General features: G+C 38.0%; 1 protein-coding gene across 1 annotated transcript in view; it reads right to left on the reverse strand.

The window, feature by feature from the left end:
• Positions 1-13,019: 13,019 nt before the first annotated feature.
• Positions 13,020-22,534, reverse strand: part of LOC139712585 (beta-1-syntrophin-like) — an 87,841-nt gene continuing 78,326 nt past the window's right edge. Inside the window, exons 4-6 of the mRNA XM_071624393.1 lie at positions 16,462-16,664; positions 15,492-15,697; positions 13,020-13,338 (exon numbers count right to left, since the gene is read on the reverse strand). Coding sequence (XP_071480494.1) covers positions 13,246-13,338; positions 15,492-15,697; positions 16,462-16,664 — 502 coding nt within the window. The 3' untranslated portion in view covers positions 13,020-13,245. The remainder of the gene's footprint in view (positions 13,339-15,491; positions 15,698-16,461; positions 16,665-22,534) is intronic.

Below are 22,534 nucleotides of genomic sequence, written 5' to 3' on the forward strand. Positions count from 1 at the left end.
AATGGCATTTATCTGTTTTTGCATTACAATTTCTCATACATCTGAGGGTACCACTGTCATTCGGTGGATGCGTGTAAGGGGTCTAGCAACAGCTGACGTTATCTATATTTCAATTAACTTAATGCGTTTCTGTCCATTGTCCTAGAGGTGTTGTTTTATTGCTAAATGATTCAAAATATAACATTTACCCACGACTCCTACACAAAGTGCATACTTGCTAGTAATGTGTTCTATGCCAATATCACCTTCAGAAAGACAATGGTCTCCTCTTAATGATAAAAGAAAAGTAATCAAGCAGCAAATTCTATCATACGAACGACTAGGAAGAAAACAATGAGAAATTCTTCACACACTTTATTCCTTGCCTCACATATCTACACCTTTTGGTCTATGTTACATTACATTGTTTAATGAGAATCAGCAGATTGGTAACACCTTATACAGTGCAATCCCGTTATAACGAACACTGTTATAACGAAATAAGAATCCAGGTCACAAAATCATTGGCTCTATGTTTTTTATTGTTCATTTGTTCGGTTATAATGAAATTTCAATATACCGTAACGAAAGAATACTGCCGGTCCCGAGGACTTCATTATAACAGGAGTCTACTGTACTGTAATTCCTTATTACAACCTTCTGTAAACTTCAAAGTCTGCATAATTTTGCCTGCACAGGGAAGGCCAACAATGATCAAGAGACCATGTCAAAATGTAATTTCTTTCAGGAAATCCTTTCGCTCGAGCGAGATTTTCATACTGATGTATTTATTCTCTTATGAAAACAGGTAACAATTTAATGCAAACGGTGCATAAATGCTGAATCTTTACACTAAACCATTTCATATGCTAAGAAATGCAATGTCATGAATTGTGCTGTGACACTGTCATACAGCCTACTAGTACTTCTGTTACCTCTTGCTCACTTTCTATGTATCGCTACAATTAGGTTCTTTATTCAGCTTATATCTCTTTTGGATCATGGATTATTAATGAATTGTACATGTGTTTAAGTCATTCTCCAAGATGGGGTGTATAGGGCCAACTTGCAGTAACAGAATAATAATAATTAATAATAATAATAATTATTAATAATAATAATAATAATAATAATAATAATAATAATAATAATAATAATAATAATAATAATAATAATAATATATATATATATATATATATATATATATATATATATATATATACATATATATATACATATATATACATATATATACATGTATTATTCATACCAAGGAAATCCTCCTGAATGCACATGCAATGCATAATGTATGTATAGAAGGTGCTACACAGTGGCGACTATTTCTGTGTTATTTTATTTATTTTTTTTTGAGGGGGGGGGGGGTCTGTTTAATGTGTTCTATTCATGTATCAAGGGAATTAAGAAATAAAAAAAAAATACAATACAAAATCTGTAATCCACCAGTGAAACGTGATTGATTTCATCTCCAAGCAGATAGTACATATGTATGTCTCTACTGAGCACAAGGTCAATTGAAAGTAAGCAGTAACGTCATTGCTGATTCTTGATTATATTGATGCTTTTGTTTGACAATAACACACTGCATGGTGTATGTAGCAGTATAAATTTTACCTATGAAAATCAGTACATTTATGTCATGATTATGAAATAATGTTATGAATGCAATAATTCTTGTATATATTGAGTGAAACTATTTAATAAGAAGATGATAATCAATCTATAAATAAAATAATTAATTTACCATCATAATAGTTGTACTCCGTGTGATATTTTGAATGTGTGATGTCTTGAATGTCATTCTACCATTAGATGTTAACCAGCATGGCTGATATTGTACAATTACTTATTCTGTTTCTTTATTGTTTTAACCGCAGTCATACAAATGAAGACACATGAAAAGAGCATCTTTTTTTTGCATGTGCAGGTACAATGTATAAGATTTATTTCATATTCATGAGTCATGCATATATTTCATTTCCACTGAAATAAGAGAGAAAATTACGATGTACAGGTGCGATAATTACATGTACACATAAAAGTCCAAAAAGATGTGAATGGATCATCACCAACACTTCTCATTCCATCCATTACCGTCAAGATACGACCCGGAAACAGATAAATTGTATGTTCAGATTGACAAAAGATGACACATACAAACAGCACTATCACACAGATTTTCATACAAAAATATCAACACATAATAGATGTACAAGGTATTGCAATGGACCGCATTATATTCTGTGATAATGGTACAAAAAGGTAGCAGAAACGTAATAAGATATTCTTGGCACATCATCTGACTATCGATGGGCTCAGACTTTCCGACTTCTATTCGACTTTCTGACCTCTTGATACAATCTACAGATTCAACTGGTCAGTGCTCTGTAATAGAATTTTATTAATGCAAGGCTGTTGATACCTTACGTTGATTTCATATCTTCCCCTTTGCACTCTCAAATTATAATAAATCATTCTATCAGCAAACAACTAAAAGCATCTTTTGTATACAATAATTCTTTGAAAAAAAAAAAAAGAGTAAAATCAAATGCATCTATGAAAAATTGCATGTCCAGTTTCACATATCTATTAAACGTGTACTCGTGACATATTTGCTTAGGAATGCCTGAACTACAATTCTATAAACAATGAAAACTGTTTTTCATTTCAGAAACTGTTTTTACGCTTTCTGAAATCAAAAGCTTTGAAATTTAAGCAGCAATGCCTTGATCACTTGCAATGAGACCATTTGGACACAAAATCTGCATATGGATATTGATGAATACAGTGTATGTGAAAATCCTCTAATCAAATTGCTATCAATTTCTAGAGAATAAAGTATTCCTACAGTAAAATTTTATCCAGATTTTCCCAATTTTCATCTTTATTTTCCAATTTCAGTGTTGACAGGTATCAGAATACAGTGTGTGACAAACGTTTATGCAAAAACAGCTGTGAATTCATATAACCACTCAGTACAATTGTTTTTTACTTTCTTAAAATTGTGTTTCACATCAAAAGTACACCGAGGCATTAAAGTACAGTGTAGTGTATAAATTGCATCAAGATCTCGATGCACAAGGATTTAAAAAAAAAAATGTTGCGTACATACCATAGGTTTTGCCCACGATGGTAAAAATACTGTTGACATCAACCTGAGTGCAGAACTGAGGCAATCTCATCATTTTTTTAAAATTAATACCTAATTAAGAAGCTTAAAGAGTGCAAGCTCCACTTTCAATCCAAAGTAACTTTAAAAAAAGAAACACTGTGTACTTGATTAGTTTGCAGCCCACACAGGCTTCTAACTCTAGTGCTGTTCTCATTGCACTCAAAATGACACATTTTCAAAATAAAATTTTACAGTGAGAACAGAAATAACACATTTTTTGTGAGATTTGGGTCACAATCTGAAATGCACAAATTAGTGTGATTTTTTGAAAAAATACATGAAGTTGAGCAGTGAGAATGGTGACTGCGTATAAATTTGCAATTTTGTTATCCCATGATGCACTGCATGTGTCGTGCCTTGCTGTTTTTACCAGTCGTGGTGTACATGATATATATTGAATTGCCATTGACACGTTGTAAGCATGCCATTCATATACATGAGCACGTCAGCTCTTCTCAAATATCTGTGACCGAAAAAGTTTCTTTTTTTAAAAAACAGTGAGAATGCTAATTCAAGAAGACTCAACCCTGATTGCAACCCAAATGTTGAAATGTTTGTAATGAGAATGGCACTAATGTGAGGCTGAGATCTAGGAATCATTGTGAGAAAGCACCAGCATTTGATATAAGCTTCACTTTTCTGGATGAAATCTATGCTAGAAATCCTTCTACAGGCTGCAAAGTCATATCACTGCCTGTTGTTTATTCACTTGGATATTAAAGGCATAATTTACCATTTGCACATGAAACAAAAACCCAGCATTTGTGCTTTAAAATAATTCTAAAGTGTGAGTTAGGGATAGAAACAACCAATGTAAAAATTTGAATCCTTATAATTGATGTTAAGTATTGTTAAATACACAAAATGTGAACAATACTTATGATAAAAATGTTTCCAGACTAAACTGTCTACAGTTATGGTTTATTGAGAAAAATACTGACATCTCCTTATATTTTAGGCTTTATTGCAAAAAATTTATATGGTAGGATGTTTTGTGATACAACAGACCTACACTGATATCTCCTTGTATTTTAGGCTTTATTGTGAAAAATGTATATGGTAGGATGTTTTGTGATATCTTGAAATTCTTTTAAATCATGGATCCCAAAGGTAAACAGGACCTTTAAGAACAAGAACCCTTTCTGAAATGACTGCTAAAAAAAAAAAGAAAAAACCACCTTACAAGTCTTCCTCTGCATATATATATATATATATATATATATATATATATATATATATATATATATCACATTAACACCTGTCTTGTCACTTTTATTGTGCATTCCTACAGTTGATGTCTTCTACACTTCCTCATGGGACGGATGCCAGTACTTGATAAGTCTACCATGATTACCTGATTACCGTGTTTGTCATTCAGTATCATCAGGCCACTCAGAATACAACTTTTTACTGGGACCTGGCATTCATGGGGAACATATACATGGGGGGGGGGGGGGACAGCAAGAACAAATGAACAAATACTACAGTCATTCCAAATCAAAATATAATGAACATAATACATTCTTCCTTACAAAAATACCAAGCACACATAATTTTGTGTATTTACGGTTTTTTTCACCACCATATTCTCCCTTTTGTCCAATTCTACGGGATAAAATTTTCTGAAACTTCTCCACTCACAATCTCAGGGCAGAGAAAATGAACCACGTAAAGCTATTCAACGAACCTAGTCTTGGTTTAAAATCACATTTAAAATACAATTTCTGAGATGATAAGAAACTCTCACACACACGAACACACATACACATTAAAAAACAAACAAACAATGAATGCATTCTGTCCTGCAATAAGCAAATAATGCAATGATACAATAAAAAAAAAAGACATGGATTTACAGCCAGATTCTTGAAGCACAATGAAAAAAAAAAAGTCATTGATTTTCCTGACACTTCTTACATATCATAGTGGTCTTTATGTAACAGCTCTTAAAGCCAAACAAAGAACTACAAAGATTTTAGCATGGAAAATAACTTTCTCTTCTCAACTGATGATATTTAGAAAAAAAATTAAGAAAAAAAACAATCAAATTTAAAAACAAAATGTGACTGCGAATCAACGGCATGGACAATGAAGATTGAATTTGGGCAGTGCTGGGTAAATAATGTGGAAAGTCTAAACACGCTTTAAATGGCATTGAAAGCAGCAGCTGTAAAAACTGTATTAACAATTACACAACAGATTAGTGTTTGCTTGGAAATATCACTGTGCTGCCTGGATGGATGGACATATGTTAGTGCAGACCAATTTAAACCTCCTTTTAGCAGATTTTTACAGGAAAACACTGCAAATGTCTGTACCCATACAAGTTTGGCCCATATTCTGAAACTAATACATGCATAGCAGCTCCAAAAAAAAAAAAATAAACAAACAAAAAGACTTCAAAATCATAATCATCATTCATAACAGAATTCCAGTAAATCAGCTGCTCCTATTTTGTGGAAAAATTAACTGATAAACACATATCGTCGCTGGGGCGACAAGACCTCGTATCTACAAAATGTCAAATGTTCAGGACAGCAAAAAATATGGCAGCCAAAGCACTATATCAAATGGGGTAGCCTTTTGTTTTACATGCCATGGTGGCTTCATTTTTGGGGTAAGAAAACTAGGATTTTGACAGGACATCACTGAACTGATCATCTGGCCATTAATCAAAGAAAGTCATTTTCACCAAAATTTCAGATACGAGGTCTTGTCACCCTGCAACGATATTTACTTCTAGACTGAATCAAGTGTATACCAACAGCCCCAATCAAGTTCTTATACACCCTCAAACGTCGGTCATTGCCAGAGTCTCTGTTGGCAAACATAAGATGCCAAAAATTGGATTCTTGCAAAGAAATTTGTAAAACATTTTTACACTTCTCCCAGGGATGCCAACCTTGTAAACAACAATTACTGCAATATTCTGAGGGCTGAAAAGGAGTATTTTTGGTAGAGAAAACAGTATTTTTACCTTTCCTGCAATAGACATGTATAGCAATATAATATCAGAAAAAAACAACAGTTTCCATGAAACCTGCAGTATTTTTGGCCAAAAAAAAAAGAAAAGAAAAGAGAGTACAAAATACAATGTACTGCTAAAAAAGTAACAGTTGGCAACTCTGTTCTCCCCCATCTAAACTGACATTTATTTTGTCATTTGGTGAATGGTGCAATGATTATTATCAGTATGTGACAGTCATCTCATCATCTTCATCTGCTTTTAGTGAAGTTATTGTTTGATATTGAATGAAATAGCCAGATTATACTCCTTTTTACATCACAGTAATGTATCCAGCACCACAAAAGTGAATACACCAATATAATCCCTGCAGAAAATGTTCTCCCCTTCCCTGAATGGCAAAAAAAAAAAAATCCTTCTTTTACAGCTATGCCTACTAAAAACTAAATAAACTCTGCTAAAGTAAGTTGATGTTGAATGTGTGATGCACAGATGATTTAGGACTACACCATATCACTAACTGATATTGATGCAAAATCTGCAAGATCACAAAACAAAGAATGCTACATCTATCGTGAAGGGGAAAAAAAAGCTGTCTGTATGTCCACTCTAAAAATTTCCTGCAACATCTGAAAAAACATCGTATTACTTTGACACATGAGCACACATTACATAAATAGCACATAGAGCATAAATTCACCAATAAATTGTTAAAATTTGTTCCACCATTCTGAAGTCAGGGGTTGCAGACTGGATCGAGAACTTTTCTAGTCTTATTTACAAATTTTCCTTGGCAGCGAGTGATTAATACAATTCTTGTATACATTAAGTAAATCAAAATAGCTGACTCTGTAATTGCTTAAAAGAACAAATGAAGATACAATCTGAAACATTATATACATCACAGCAACAAAACTAAATTCAAAGAACAAATGACTGATACAATGTGCACCTTCAAATTTCATAAAAACTTACAATCTCCCTGAAATAGGTCTAAAAACGTTTGCAACATTGCATGAATCGGCAATCTGTGCTTTAATAATGTCAACACATTTTACAGAGGGGTGCTGCATTTGTGGTCCTTATCACTGAATACTTGCAAAATAAGTCGAGTCTGCACTGAAAGAATGATGTACATGTGTACATATATATACACAAAGTAAAATACCAGTTGTTTCCAAAGTTGCAATTTGTATCACCATGGTAACGAGCAGCTCAATTAAGTGAAACATGTGATAAGATCATATGTGCAAGCAGTAACACCACTGTTCAACAGCGAGTGGCAATAACAGCAAATCCAAAACATTATATCTCTTTCACTCTCTTACTACAGAAAAACAATATCAACATGACATATTTTCTTTCCTTTTCCCCAAATATGTGATTTTACCAAGTCATATCAAATTCCAGTTACATCTTTATTGTAGTGTGACCAACACTGGCAAAAGTCAACACAAAACTCCTTAAAAATAGCACCAGTGAGGTTTGTGTTGAAACCTTTCACAGCTACTCTACTCTCATACAAAACAAAAATCACCATAATTACGTCAGTTGCATATTTCATGCCTTTGTAGTATTAAATCTGAGACAGAGGATGGTGATTCAAAGCAGTGATTCCCAAACGCGGCAGGGAATGGACAGCACATAGTTTTGATAAATTGCAGATTTGCAGAGCAGGGAGCGGCTTTTGCAGTCTAGCAAGGAACACATCTCTAAACAAGTCAGCAAGAGCCCACATCGTACACTGACAAAGAAATTTTGTATTTCTACAACTTTCTTGGAAACTAGCATACTTATCTACATGGGTGCTGAGTTTGTAACAATATTCCTGTTAAGCTTTCTGCAATGCATCATGTGAGTAAAACTAATGTCTACCAGCTGCTATCCTTTTACCGATGGTGTAATATACCAAGCTTTACAAACACATTGGAGTAATTCTCCTCCTCCTCCTCCTCCTCTTCCTCCTCTCCCTCCTCCACCTCCTCCTCTTCCTCCTCCTCCTCCTCCTCTTCCTCCTTTTCCTCTTCTTTCTCCTCCTCCTCCTCCTCCTCCTCTTCTTCCTCCTCCTCTTCCTCTTCCTCTTCTTCCTCCTCCTCTTCCTCCTCCTCCTCCTCTTCCTCCTCTTCCTCTTCTTCCTCTCCTCCTCCTCTTCCTCCTCTTCCTCTTCTTCCTCCTCCTCCTCTTCCTCCTCTTCCTCTTCTTCCTCCTCCTCCTCCTCCTCCTCTTCTTCCTCCTCCTCTTCCTCTTCCTCTTCTTCCTCCTCCTCTTCCTCCTCCTCCTCCTCTTCCTCCTCTTCCTCTTCTTCCTCCTCCTCCTCTTCCTCTTCTTCCTCCTCCTCCTCTTCCTCCTCCTCCTCTTCTTCCTCCTCCTCTTCCTCTTCCTCTTCTTCCTCCTCCTCTTCCTCCTCCTCCTCCTCTTCCTCCTCTTCCTCCTCCTCTTCCTCTACCTCTTCCTCCTCCCCTTCCTCCTCCTCTTCCTCTACCTCTTCCTCCTCCTCCTCTTCCTCCTCCTCCTCTTCCTCCTCCTCCTCCTCCTCCTCTTCCTCTACCTCTTCTTCCTCTTCCTCCTCCTCCTCCTCTTCCTCCTCCTCCTCCTCCTCCTCCTCCTCCTCTTATTTCTCCTTCTCCTCCTCCTCATTTGATACATTAAGCCCTATTAAAGACTTGTAGCACACGGATACCATGGAGTGAGAAGGCTGGCCAGCTTGGATATATTCGAGAATCCCCGTAAAAAAAGTGCATACAGCTTTATCCCTGATCTGTATGTAAGTAACACACAGCTGAAGAATCTCAACTGGAGTCGACCGTTATCAATGAGTACCTGCTTCGATGCATGTATTCACTGACAGGTGTTATTTGTGGTTTTTGAATGTACCCTGGTGGGCAGCGAATGATGATCGATTCAATTGGGCCTCCCATGAATCCCCACACAACCTGGTCTTGAACATAGCCAATGCTCCTCTGTGTTTTTCATCTTCTTCTGCTTCTTTTTCATCTTTTTTCTTCTTCCTTCTTCCTGTTTCTTCTCCTTTGACACGTATACACGCATTCTGAAATTGACCATGAAGTGAAATGCACTGAAAAAAAACCTAGACTGTAAAAGTGGAAATTTTCGCGCAACCAGAAACCAAAAGCACGCAAATGTTTTTGCTTGTCATATGTTCCAATAGTTGATGTCTGGATTCTGCAGAATTAAAAAACATACGAAACTCTTCTAACCCCGCGGAGGGTGAAAAATTAGTCACAGGAAAATATCCACTTTTACTGTAATAAAGCACAAAACACAATCTTTCTCACTACTTTGTGAGAACACAGTTGTCCAAACTTATTTTCAGGGTTATAAATGCCTTCGTGCCTGATAACCCTCTGTGGAACACACTTTACAATTTCCTCACACTTCACTTTAGCCAAATATTATTCATCAATCATCATCTCTGCATGCATTTGAGTGCTCTCCTCAAGCGAACTGTACCATACCATACCAGTGCCAGAGGAGTGTTCGAACACTAATAAAGTGTACCACGTACCGTACTGTATCGAGCCAAAAGTGGACCACTGCTCGATGTGCTCCAAAAGGGTACCAAAAGTGTACCAAAAGTTCGCATGTGGGAATTGCGCGTAACATGCACATACGCCATAATGCAAAGAGTTCATTCTCTTTGTTCTGGACAGCTGTAAGTAGTTCAAGCGCGCCAGGTGAATGACCCTCTTGCTACAAAATGTGTGACTTGACCTCTTCTATAAATAACTCATCAGGTACGCTTTCTCAACAGAGCGTTCGAACGTTCCAAATCTGGCTCAGTTCAGTAAGGTATGCTTTAGTTCAGTTCGCTTTGGTTCGCTTTAGAGCACTCGAACGCACCCTCTGCCCTATGGCATTGATAATGGCCGACTGCTCTGGCACAGCAAACACTTCCCACTCGAGTTAGTTCATTTCAGCTGCAATACAAAGAAATTCCAGTGTACGAAGCTCTTCAGAAAGTGATGGCCTTTTTAGTTTTGCTTGTAATTCTAGATTGAAAATGCATAAATGCAAATGAAATATGCAGACTATTAGCACATAAGAGCCTGTGATACCATTCTTTATATATGTGACCCTGCATCACAAAACGCACAGAAAGTCGCCAGACATGAAATTTTAGTTAAGAGCATAATCTAAAAGGACAGACTTTAAGCTTTAAAATGATGTATAACTCAAATCAAATGGACTCTCTTAACCTATCTAAATATTGGAAAGAAAACACACACTCAGGAAAAGTGTGAACTGAGAAAAGAGGCTCTGAAGTGCAGTGTCTACTCAAGCGCTAAATCTTTACCAAGCCGTGCTGGTTGTGCAACGAATGGGACAAAAAACAGGATGTAAACCACTAGAGTAACAACAATGAAGGGATTATCAGATTAAATTGAAATTGAGCGTGCCTAATTAACACATTCTGTTCATAATTGATCTTAACTTTCAAAGCAGTAGCATTATACTTTCAAAAGTTATTAGAGTTGAAAGTGAAGAGTGTGTACAAGGTTTTTAAGAAATGAAAAGGGGACTCTTAAAACACACCTAATCACACTATTCTACCGAAAAATGTTCAAGATAAACTGCTAAAAAGCACACTTTCCTGCCCGTTTTATGATCCCAAATTTTAGCATAATGTAGAAGACGACTTGTTCTTTTCGGAAATATGAAAAAGTCAAGATCGGTTAGGTTGACCCATTTCACCTATTTTCAGTCCTCACACAAAATCAGTGTGTGCGACTTTTTGTTCGTTTTGTGGTGCACGGTCACATATATATATATATATATTTTTTTTTTTTTTTTTTTTTTTTTCAATTTCGAAGGAACAAAAAATGTGCCAGCTGTCAACAAAATTAAAGCATGTCCTGAGCTCTCTTTTCATTTTGTTTTTTCTGAATATGAAGCTTGTGTAAGTTTAACTGCTATTGTAATATTCAGCAGTACTGTAACACATACACAGAAAAGTGATCAGTTTAGATCAGATATTCAGGTAGGGCCTACCCTAAATACATGCTAACTCATTTCAACAGAGACGGGGGGAAATAATCACAATAAACCACAAAACAATATGAACTACAAGTTATTTTGAGATGTATGCCTGATGAGTATCTCAGACTGTGCAATAATCATGTGACACTTGATAACATTTTAAAATGTTTCCTGCCATTATTAAGCTCAGTTTTTTCCCCTTGTAGACCACTTGATAAATTTGTGAGTCATACGCAATGAAAATTAAGATATCAAAAAAAAAGAATCACAATCTGTGCAACTTTTCTTGTGTGTGTGAACCTTTGTCAGCATACATTCATGTCATGCTCAGTGTGGGCAAGATCTCACGGCAGGCTAAAGAATTTAAGTAGAGGTTTTGTGGCTAGGTGGTACACTCATAGGCTACCTGATGCAGAGATCTTAAGGTCATGGGTTCAAATCCCAGAAGTGACAGTGATCTGCCATGCCTTCTCGTTACCCGAGAAGGAATATGGGAAACTCTGTAGCAAGACCAATTCATCTCAGCTACTGTAAAAATGGAAATTTTTGTGCATTTCACGCAACCAGAAACCAGCGCGAAAAAAAAAAAGAAGCATGTGAATATTTTTGCTTGCTATATGTTCCAGTAGTTCATTTCTCGATTCCATGGAATCAATCACACGTGAAACTAATCTTGCCCAGCCAAGCATGAAAAATTACTCACACAAAAGTATCCACTTTTACAGTATTGCAAAAATACCTCTATTCCTGGTCCTAATGCATAGTGCGAATACATAAAACTGGTGGTAATGAAAAAGCACATTAAACAGCATTTGCAGAGTTGTGTGAGTTCTGTTAAAGGATGGATCGCTAAGACCATTACTGTTTTCATCAAACATATCATACTTTGTTGCGATGCTAACATGCCATGGTCTTCACTTTTGCTCTGAGAAAGCCACAAATAATGACCACAACTGGATGTTCTTTGCTACATTTAATACCTTGTTTGTAATGTGGAAAAATGTATAAGCTACAAGAAACAAGTGGGACAAAGATGAATAGAGCTTGAAAGAAAAAAAAGAAAGAAAGAAGCAAAACAAAACATAAAACCCCCCTGAGTTGCCCTTTTGATTTTTCCTTGAGAATCATTTCTGATGAGCTGCCTGAAATCAGAGGGCCACATGAAATGGAGATTCAATATAACTTTCAACAAGTTCTATTACAGTGTCACTGTTGATTTTGAAAACTATTCATGAAACTGAGTTGAAATTGTTTATTGAAGAGGGAAAGGGCCCCTTTAAAAATGGAGACCTATCTCTAAAGTCATGCAAAGGAAAACCACTGCATTGCTCTCGGTTAGATTGCAGTCATGTGTAATGCTGTTTGAGGTTTTGCAGACATAACCAGGTCGGAGACTGCCAATTTGAGTTGCTTGTACATCTCTGTAGCTCCTAGACATTTAGACTATAATCCGATACCTAGACAGTAACATCAGGGCTGACGTTCCACTCATTGCAAACGTTGATTGGTTCCAGCGCTATCGCGATGATGCTTGGTTTGAGATGTTGAGGGTGGTTACCACGGTGATGCGGCACAACGATGGGAGGGACGAGTGTTGGCATGTCGGGCAGGGAGGATGGCATGCAGCACAGAAATATTCCCTGGGATAAATGAGCTTTCCTAAGAACAGCATTCCCAATGTCGCTCCTCACTCTGGATGAAGTGGTACGATACTTGGGCACTGTAGAGAGGAGTGTATAAAGTAATCCGGGTCCCTCCATGGCTACAACCAACAAGGATAATATACTTTCACTCTCCCAGCTGGCAATGCTGAACAAGCAAAAGATCAAACAGACAAACAAATAAGGATGTTATCATCCTGCTAGTGGCTCCTCAAAGCTCATCTCCTCAGAATGACTAGGGGGAAGAGCATCTTCAGAAACTGTTGACTGCCACCATCATCTCTCTTAACTCCCTCTCCTGAGCACACGGTATGTACAAACAAAAACACACAGTTCAGATGTACGGACGGCCACAGTGCTTTTTGTTGTTGTTGTTGTCTTTGTTTCTGTCTTTGTTTGCCATTCTCCATCACCGTGGCGACCAGACCTGATGAGAGAGAGCTGGCCCGTCATCAGGCAAACAGACCCATTCTGGTGACCTTTGCACTCAGAAAGGTGTGGATGATGAAGACGATGGGTTTGGGACAGCCATGAAGATCCAGCTCCTAGAAGATGAGAAATGCAAAAAAAAAAAAATAGAGTAGATTATAGAATGAAGAATTTTCAAAAATGTAATCATGTAAGGATGCAATTTGATCAAAAATATCTGCCACAGTAAAAGACACTATGTTGCAAGAGAACTAACAATGCCTTCTCAGTACCTGTTCAAACATGTACTCAACAACCTTTTAGCCATACTCATGTATGTCTTGAATAAAAAACATCATTTTTGGATTGATCATATTGTCTTCTCAATCATGATTTTAGTACATGTATTGCTGCATGAAGCCTGATACACCTGAATTTAAATGCAGTGCACAAACACCCATATCCATAGAAAGCAAGAATTTCCATCCATTTGCTGCCCAACAATATGGCAGAATTGTAAAAACTGCTGCTTTTTAACATGAGCTATGCAGTAACCTAGCAAACTGCATGATAGGCCTACTGCCCCAATGGTAGAGCCTGTTGTCAGATGCTGAAACTGAATGATAATGCTTTGGATTTTTGTATTTGAAGATGTCTTTGTACGGGCATGGAACAAGGGAAATACCCCCCCCCCCCCCACCCCCGAATGAATTTTCATTTTGTGTAATTAGAAATTTGGAAACATTTTACTGCTTTTAGGGAAACAAGTAACACATTTGAGTACATGGAAATAATCATGTCACAAGTTTTAACTACACCTGCGTTATACATGTATACAATAGATAGCAACGATCCTTTTGATGTTAAACCACAAAAATGGCCAGATATGCACATGTTTCGGTGAATCCCTACCCTTCTCATACAATGGCACAAATGAGGAAGATCAAACTAGCTATCTTTTGTTTTCGGTTTCGTACTTCATACATGTATGTGTCACATACTAATGGGGGACCTGAATATTAGTCATCATGCCTGGATAATTTGAGGAGAGCACACTGCACAATAAAAGGCATGCTGCCCCTTTCACCTTTAGCATGGCACAATCTCATAATGGCACTGTGTTCTATGCTTCCTGCAAAAGAGGCTGTGCAATAAAACTTGCAGTAATGCAAGCTAATGAGTCACAGAAAATGGCGGGGTAGGGGGAGGGGGAGGAGGTGGGAAAGGGGAGAACAACCATCACTGATACAGTCGAGCCAAAGCTCGTACCCGCTACAAACCTTTCCAACAGCCAAGCCTCATTTGGCCATCAGGCCAAAAACACATTACACAAATTAATGAAGATTAAAAGGATTGCCCGTGTGTGTGACCATGTGAATTCATTTACCTTTTAAACTTTTTTTTTTTGGTTCTCTTTTTTTCAGGTATTCACTCATTGTCAATGCACGAGGCAATTCCATTAATTTGTCACTTCATCACTTCAGACGACAGAGAGCTTGGTAATTTAAAGCAAATACATGGATATGATAAACAGTGTTATATACCTCATTTGATGAATCCTCAATTCTGATTGGTTGAAACTGGGGGCATTAATTGAACAATTGCCTGCAATTGTTTAAATATAGTACTTAAGTGCCAAATAGTACTCAAACTGCTCTATGGTACTAAACTGCCCTCTTTTGGGCAGTAGCAATGCAAAAATGTAAATGTATAGTAAGTGCTTTCCAAAGCACGAAAGGTGACAAATGTCCAAGGCAACTGCAATGCAAATGTCTACAGCAGTAAGTGTGCAGACGATTGCTACTTGGATGTGTAACATGACATTTTGCAGTAGGTACATTTGCAATAAAGTAAAATTTCACCATAATTTATTCAATATATGCAAAAATATAGACTGCTTTTAATCAGGGCAATACTAATGTTATTGCCCCTAAAAGCACTCTATAACTGTAAACTGTGTCTATCTGAGCTAACACATAGCTGTTTGTATTGCCCTCTTACATTGTGGCTGTCTAGGAGTCCCAATCCCCAACTCCCATTAACAACAATTCTAGAACCAGCTATAAAGCTACGTTTTAAGAGGACTCAATGAAAAGTGATATTTTACTCTAGCTTGCAAAAGCCTAGTCATTATAATTAATAAGATAGAGTATTAAACCTCAGAAATATGGTTTTTGTGTCGCAGACTTGATGTGCTAAAAGTGTCTGACAGGAGAAAATCAAAAGGGTAAACAATGTATAATACACTTTTCCTCTCTCCCTTGCCCAGTAGTCTCAACCAGATACTCACAAATTCCCCCTCCCCTGCCCCAAAATCCAGCCAGAGGAGCCTTTTGCTGTCGTCCGAGGAGTACCGCAGCTTCTCGAAGGGGTACGACCACAGCATGTTGAGTTGATTCGAGCTGTCCATCTGGCCGTCCGCCGTCGGCACGCTCAGCGTGAAGCCGTTCTCGTAGTGGATGCGCAGCCGCGTCTCCCGGCCGTTCCACGCAGCCGCTGACGTGACAGAGGGTAGAGGCAAAGCAGATCTTATTAGCACAATGAAGTTCTATCTGTCATATCTGGGCTATAAGGTTCAAGATAATACTGAAGCAATATACTACGGATATATAGGTTACCTGCTAATATGAGTACAATAATATTTGTACTGCTTCTCTTGCTAATGATACTACTAAATAGTAAACTGCTACTACTACTACTACTACTAATACTAATACTAGGACAACCATGACGCCAACTACTATGCTACTTTTATTATGATAATAATAATGATTTTAATGGGATACTTACATACTAGTAGCGTAAGATCAAATTATGGCATCTATCCCCTAGCTTAAGCAGCTTAAACTTTGTTATCACAACTTCATCTTCCAGGAATGCTTCCTTTTTTTTTCCATAAAACAAATGTCACATACATTGACAAAAATTGGTAAAACTATGATTGGAAAACTTTTCCACACATCTCAGAAGTAGGCATGTAGGTTTGGTACTTCATCGCATGTTGTCACATTTCGTTACATCCATCTTGTTTAAAACACTAATTACTGTCAGATTGTTAACTGTTCCATTCACAAAATTTGTCAAGAACAATAACAAAAGAAGACAGACCCAAAGACAATATGACATAAACCAACAAATAAATAAAACACACAGAGTGATATGCAGAAAATTTAACTACAGAAATAGCTTAATATGTTTAGCACATCTGACTTGTAAAAAAAAAAGTTGTGGAAGAAGAAATGGAACACGGATGGACTTACGACATGTGACCTCTTTTACGAGTACAGCCGCATTGTGCGCGCCTTGGACGAGCTGCCGCGTCCACGCAGCCAGGTCTCTCCGGGTGTCGACGCGGAAGAGGTGAGCCTCGATGCCGCTCCGTGTGCCCGTCCTGGTGCCAAACGTTAGTTCCACCCCTTGTCGGTTGGATAGCGAGCCTTTGGGACTTCCTGAGTATATTAATCTGTACAGTGGAGAGAAGGTGGAAGATATGGGTTGGCATGGTGGTAAATTTTCATGTGAAAGAAATGAACAAATATATCGGGTATATGCTGTTATTTTCGCGTACAGATATTTGCGCGAATGAGGAGGTCATAGACATTTTTGCAAGATGTTGAAATTGCGAATTGATGCTGACACTAAACGTGAATGCACTATTACCCTAGTGCATGGAGACATTGTCACGTGTTGTTAAAATGCGACCCCATGTGAATGTGATTCACAAATTCATGAAAATTAAACCCTCACAAAAATAACAGCTTATACAGTACAGCAAATAATGATTCTTTGATGACAGTATAAAATACAGTTGGATGGTCCGCTCAGTGATGATGACATGGCAAAGCTGTTGTCAAGAGGCCCACTTGACAGGCACATGTAACTTTCTTTGTCAAGAAAATACAAGAAAACAATGTGAGACGCACAGGTACTGAAATGGTAAGAACAAACACAAGAGGGTATTAAAAAATACATTAAACATTTTATGCAAAGTGACAAGGGAATGTGTGGTATCATAGAAAATGAATAAACATAATGGTAGTTAGACATTACAAATCAACAAACCAGTAACAGCACTAGTCTGAAATGAGCTATTGCATTGTGGAAGTACTATGGGAGAGAAGATAATGCTTCGGACTGTCAAACAGAAACTGGGATGCCAACTTTGTAAATAGCATTGTGGTATTCAAAAGTACAAGGGCCTCAAGTGGAGTTACGGATCATCTAGGCAAAAAAAAACCAAAACAAAACAAACACAAGAAACAAACGCAGACAAACACTCAGTAGTATGCCTGGGTTTTAAGTTACCATTACATGTGCTTAACATTCAACTGAATATTCATTTAAGCATAAATACGGATGTCAGTTACATGTAGAAGTACATATTACATTGAAAAAAACCCTTCAATCCTTCAAGGATATGAATGGAGTTAAGAAAGGAGTATACTGACACAGAAGAAAACATTGTTTTGTCTTCATTTTCATAAGTTCTCTCTGAGTCTGTCTTGAATGTAGAGCCTGAGGCTTCTCAGCTTTGTGAGTGTAATTTTCTTTTCCGCTGCCCTTTTGTAAAGAGGATGTACAGGCATGCATCCCCCTTCAGCAACACTTTCAGAAGTGAGAGTGAAAATGCAGATGCCACAAGAGCGAGACGTCGTGGAGGATATTCTGACAGCGAGACGGTGTCTCATCCGACTGATGATGGAATTCTTGGCAACACCTCCTCCCCCTCCTCCCCCCCCCCCCCCCCCAATTCCCCCATCCCCCACACTGGGATGCTATCTCTGCTCTTTCTATTTCCGGAATCCGCCTCATTTTGCCTTCCCTTGTCTTGTGTAATGGGAAGCCGATGGGTACAACTCGGAATCTATGGTTACATTGATTTCGCAATCCATTTGAGAGTTACACTGAATGTAGGTTGGTGGGGTGGGGTGGGGTGGGGGGGGGGGGGGGGGTGAGGGGTACCTGCAAATTGGAAAATGCCCTAGGAAATTACGTAAATTAGGGGAGGAATAAGCTAGCCAGGTCGATCCCTCCCCTGTGCATCACAATGAAGAGGATCGCAGGCGACTTTTCAAATTCCTCTCCGACCCCGGACAACGTCGCTTCTTGTACCGGCGAAGAATTGGGCTGATGAGATGGCTAAATTTGTCAAATGCGCTCTAACTCTCGCTTGCGCATTCGTTCATTCTTACGACGCTAGCTGTGCTCTCCGTAGAGCTATCACTGAGTAGCACAAACTCGTCCTCTATTCCCTTTTTACACTTGTGCCATTTGGGGTCAGATGGCTGCAGCTGTTTGAAAACAACTCGACACTATACACAGAAAGAATTTCTAAAAATCACATTTCACAAAGAAAATGCCTTCAAAGACAAAAAAATGAAAAAAAGAGAGAGAGAATAGAATGAAAACTAACCTGTCGCAATGTATGGTTTGATTCATTACTCTACACACTCCAAACAACAAAATTATGATAACTGGGACCGCACTCTGAGAATGCAGACCTCCACCAAGCAGCTCATTTGCACCACAAAAACGTCTGTGATGTCAAGCCATATACTCATGATGAAAATCACCCAATTTCCCAATATGTGTTGTATAGAAGCCTTTTGTTTACATCCTCAGGTTTCAGTTGCACAGAGCTTCACCTGAGCAGAGCTACCGCTTTAGTGCGCATATGCAAACCTCAAATACACACAGCTTGAACTCCTAAGTTCATTGACCTTATCTGAACTCCTAAGTTCATTGACCTTATCTGAACTCCTAAGTTCATTGACCTTATCTGCCAAAAGATAAAAAATCTGTGATATATTCATAAAAACTCCCACATCACTATCAAATTTCAATCATCGGTTCTTTGTGTCATTATCAACTGTTCCTGCAATTTTCATCTGATCCATTTACAACTTTTTGAGATATTTTGCACGCAGACTAAAACATAACCTCCTTCATTGGTGGACGTAATAATAATACCTGTAGGAAAAAGGACGTATAGACTTCATTTCTTCATTCAGACTACAACCTTGCATCAGTTTGAGATTATGTGTAAAGCTATGTTCCCACTTATCGGAGTTGTAGTCTCGAGTGATGGCGAGCTAGTGCAAGCTTTAACTCACCAGGGCCCTGTTTTACGAAGAGTTATAATTGATTATATAGATGATTTCCATCATAAGTCTGTGGCAGCCTGTGTGGTAAGGAAATTTATAATCGATTACATCTTTTGATAAAATGGAGCCCAGAACTTGCATGCACTAGCGTGAAAAATTCCTTTCAAATTAGCCGAATTGTGGTCGCAAGTCATGACAATTCAAGGTGAGTTGCCTAAAGGAGGCGCTCGTGATAACTTGGGCAAAGCTCTTCATTTAACTCGAGATAACTAACAACAACCCGACATTGCTGGGCGTGAATCGGCACAACTCTGCTTGAAGTTGTGAGTAAGTCCTAAATTTCTGAAACTCTTTGCAACTCCTTCTAAACTTGTAATACTGGGGTACACTCACATCACTCCTAACAGGCTTGATATGACCTCTTGGAACTTGTAATAACTAACCACCTTCAAGCATTTGATTAACTTGAAGAACACAAGTTATAACGAATTCACCTCGAGCTTGTTACAAGGAATACAAGTGTATTACAGGTTTAGCATGAGTTGCAGCAAACTTTAAAAACTGAGCAATAAAAATACTCTGTGATTTCAAACATTTATACAAACAAAATACTCCTGGCATTCATAGGCAAATGATATCATTAACAAAAAAATGATCTAGATCCTTTTAATACACAACAAGAACACTGAAGTAACAGTAAACTGTACTGTACTTTGTAATGTTTGTATTCTGCTTTGTCACTTAGCTTGATATTTTGAAATTTGTAACCAGCATGTGATAAGAAAAGTACACGACCTAAGGCTACTATAGCATCTAAGGAATGCAAGAGACATGAAAGTACAAGTAAAAAAATGTCTTCAAAACAATGATAGAAATCTATCCAAACACATAACAATATTTTCATCTTGTCTCTCTTTTCTCTCCAGAGGATGGCAAACATATACTACACTTTCCTCTTCTCTCCCCCTCTCTTGAAACCAGTGTACTACAGTAAATTTTATATATTTCTCTCCCCTTCTCCATCTCTCTTTCTCTCCCTCCCTTCCTTTTCTCTTCTTTTTATCTCTCACCTGTGAAACTTATCTGCTCTACAACACTTTAATATCACCAGTAAAACAGACAATGCCACTCTTGCAATATATCTTTCACACTGATAGACAGTACAATTACAGGTACACCTGCGGGATAGTATTCATAATATTGGCCAGCTGACCAAAGGGAGATAGGGAGAATGAAAGAGAGAAAGATATAAAAAGAAGCAGAGAGGGAGAGAGAAAAGGTATCAGAAATCCCTCTTGAATGGGAGCTGTTGATTTTCAATTAACCCTGCCATCAATGTTCAGAGTCTGACGAAAACGGACGAACAAATAATCCACGATCAGTCTCTTGAGGTCGGACTGAACGACAGACAGATAGATTTAAACAGTTTCGGTGAATCAACCCCTGAATATCCCTGCTCATTCTCCCATCCACCTCTCAGGCTTTCTCTCTTCCCCTCTCTTCTCCCCTTAGCATTCTTGGATTTCTTGTGGGTTGCTGCAATCAGCTCGCCCTCTACCCTCGGACTGCTTGAAGGGGCTGGCATAATTAAAGCTGGCGCGCCCCACGAACCCAATCCCCGTAGCTCAAGTCGTTCCTAAACACCGCTAATGTCAGGATGCATTTCTGCTGACGGATTCTGAGGGAAACTCACCTTTTTTTGTTGGTGGACCCCGTTTCTGCTCATAAGTCGTAGGTGAGCACTAACCGAGATCAGCACTGCCTTATCTGGCTAGACTGTTTCATTATACTCTGTCTGCTAATTTAGGAACTCTGCAAACTGATTACTGGATGTTTCATTTCACTAACTGGATGGATTAACTCGTCGCACTTTCAAAAATCAATTAAGAGATGAAGCATCCAATCTCCATTCCATGGGAAGGCATAGCAAATGCTTGTTGAGGGTATCACCACAGTGACCAAAAAAACCCCTCTTTTTTTGGCCACATTCCAGTGTTCATCCGAAGTTGCTAGGCAACTACTACATGTGAGTAAAAAAACACACATGCAAAAAGAAAATACAAACACACACACACACACACACACACACAACAAACAGAATTAAAAAACCCTCCTCAGCGAAGAGTTTTTCAAAACTTTGCAGTTTTATCTGTTTTGTTTCTTTCATGCTCACCCCCAACTTGCCAGTTTTATTCCAGTTTTTGGTAATGCTAGATTAGCCCTGGACACAGGAATCTCCTGCCTGCCAGGTGAACATTCAAAGACAACCCTGGGCAAGTAGCACGCTACATGCACACTACTTAACAAAAAAAAAAAACTTATATATTTTTGTCTTTTAACATGCATGTGCATTTCCTGCCAAAACACTGGAAAGTTTCTGGCTCTTCTGGTAGTGAAAAGGGTAAAAAATAAAATCATTTTGGATATATATGTATGTATATCAATATAGGAAACAAATAAAAAATAGACAAATAGATAAATGAATAAGTAAATGAAAAAATAAACAGACAAAAACTATTGATAATATAAAAGTCAAAAGAAGAAAACATCAGAAAGCAAAACAACAACAGGAAAAAAAATCTCTTTCAATTTTGTGGTTGTTCTCAATACTAGAGCGTTGTGTGAGAGTGGATTCCACAATACATGAGATGACACTAAGTAACACCCATGATAAAAAAAAAAAAAATCTGAAGAAAAGAAAAACCAAACCGAATGCAGCATTTGTGGTGTGCTGTGCACAACTATGCGCCGTGACCGCAACACAGGATCTCACGATGAAGCCGTCCTAAAGCTCTGAATATTGCAGCACTGTTTAATCTTTGGCCTGGGATTCTTTTTTTCTTTGGTCTTTCATCTCCTATCTCTTTACACTCCCAATCATCATCAAAATTAAATGAGCAATTGTCTTCCCGGATGTCTGGTGCAGTCTTATACGAGGGTCAGGGGAAGCCAATCTAGTCTTAGAATTCTAGACAACTACAAACAATAGTTAAGACTTCATACCATGAAAATTGCAAGAATATTCACATTTCTATGGACCTATGCATTTCAAAATGAAATAATAGTATGAGTAACAAGAGACCCGCGGGTCTAGCGCTCACCTGAGTATCGCAAGTTCACCTTTCACGCAGTCACTAATCTAAATTATTCACAGCTCTACCAAAATTTGACCAGGCATTCTCAAGTAGAAGATGAAAATGTACAATAAGGGCCCAATTTTTTTAAGATT

This window comes from Diadema antillarum, unplaced genomic scaffold (genome assembly GCF_040938485.1).
Source record: "Diadema antillarum isolate AM-2024a unplaced genomic scaffold, OU_Dant_1.0 seq00001823_RagTag, whole genome shotgun sequence".
Lineage (NCBI taxonomy): Eukaryota > Metazoa > Echinodermata > Echinoidea > Diadematoida > Diadematidae > Diadema > Diadema antillarum.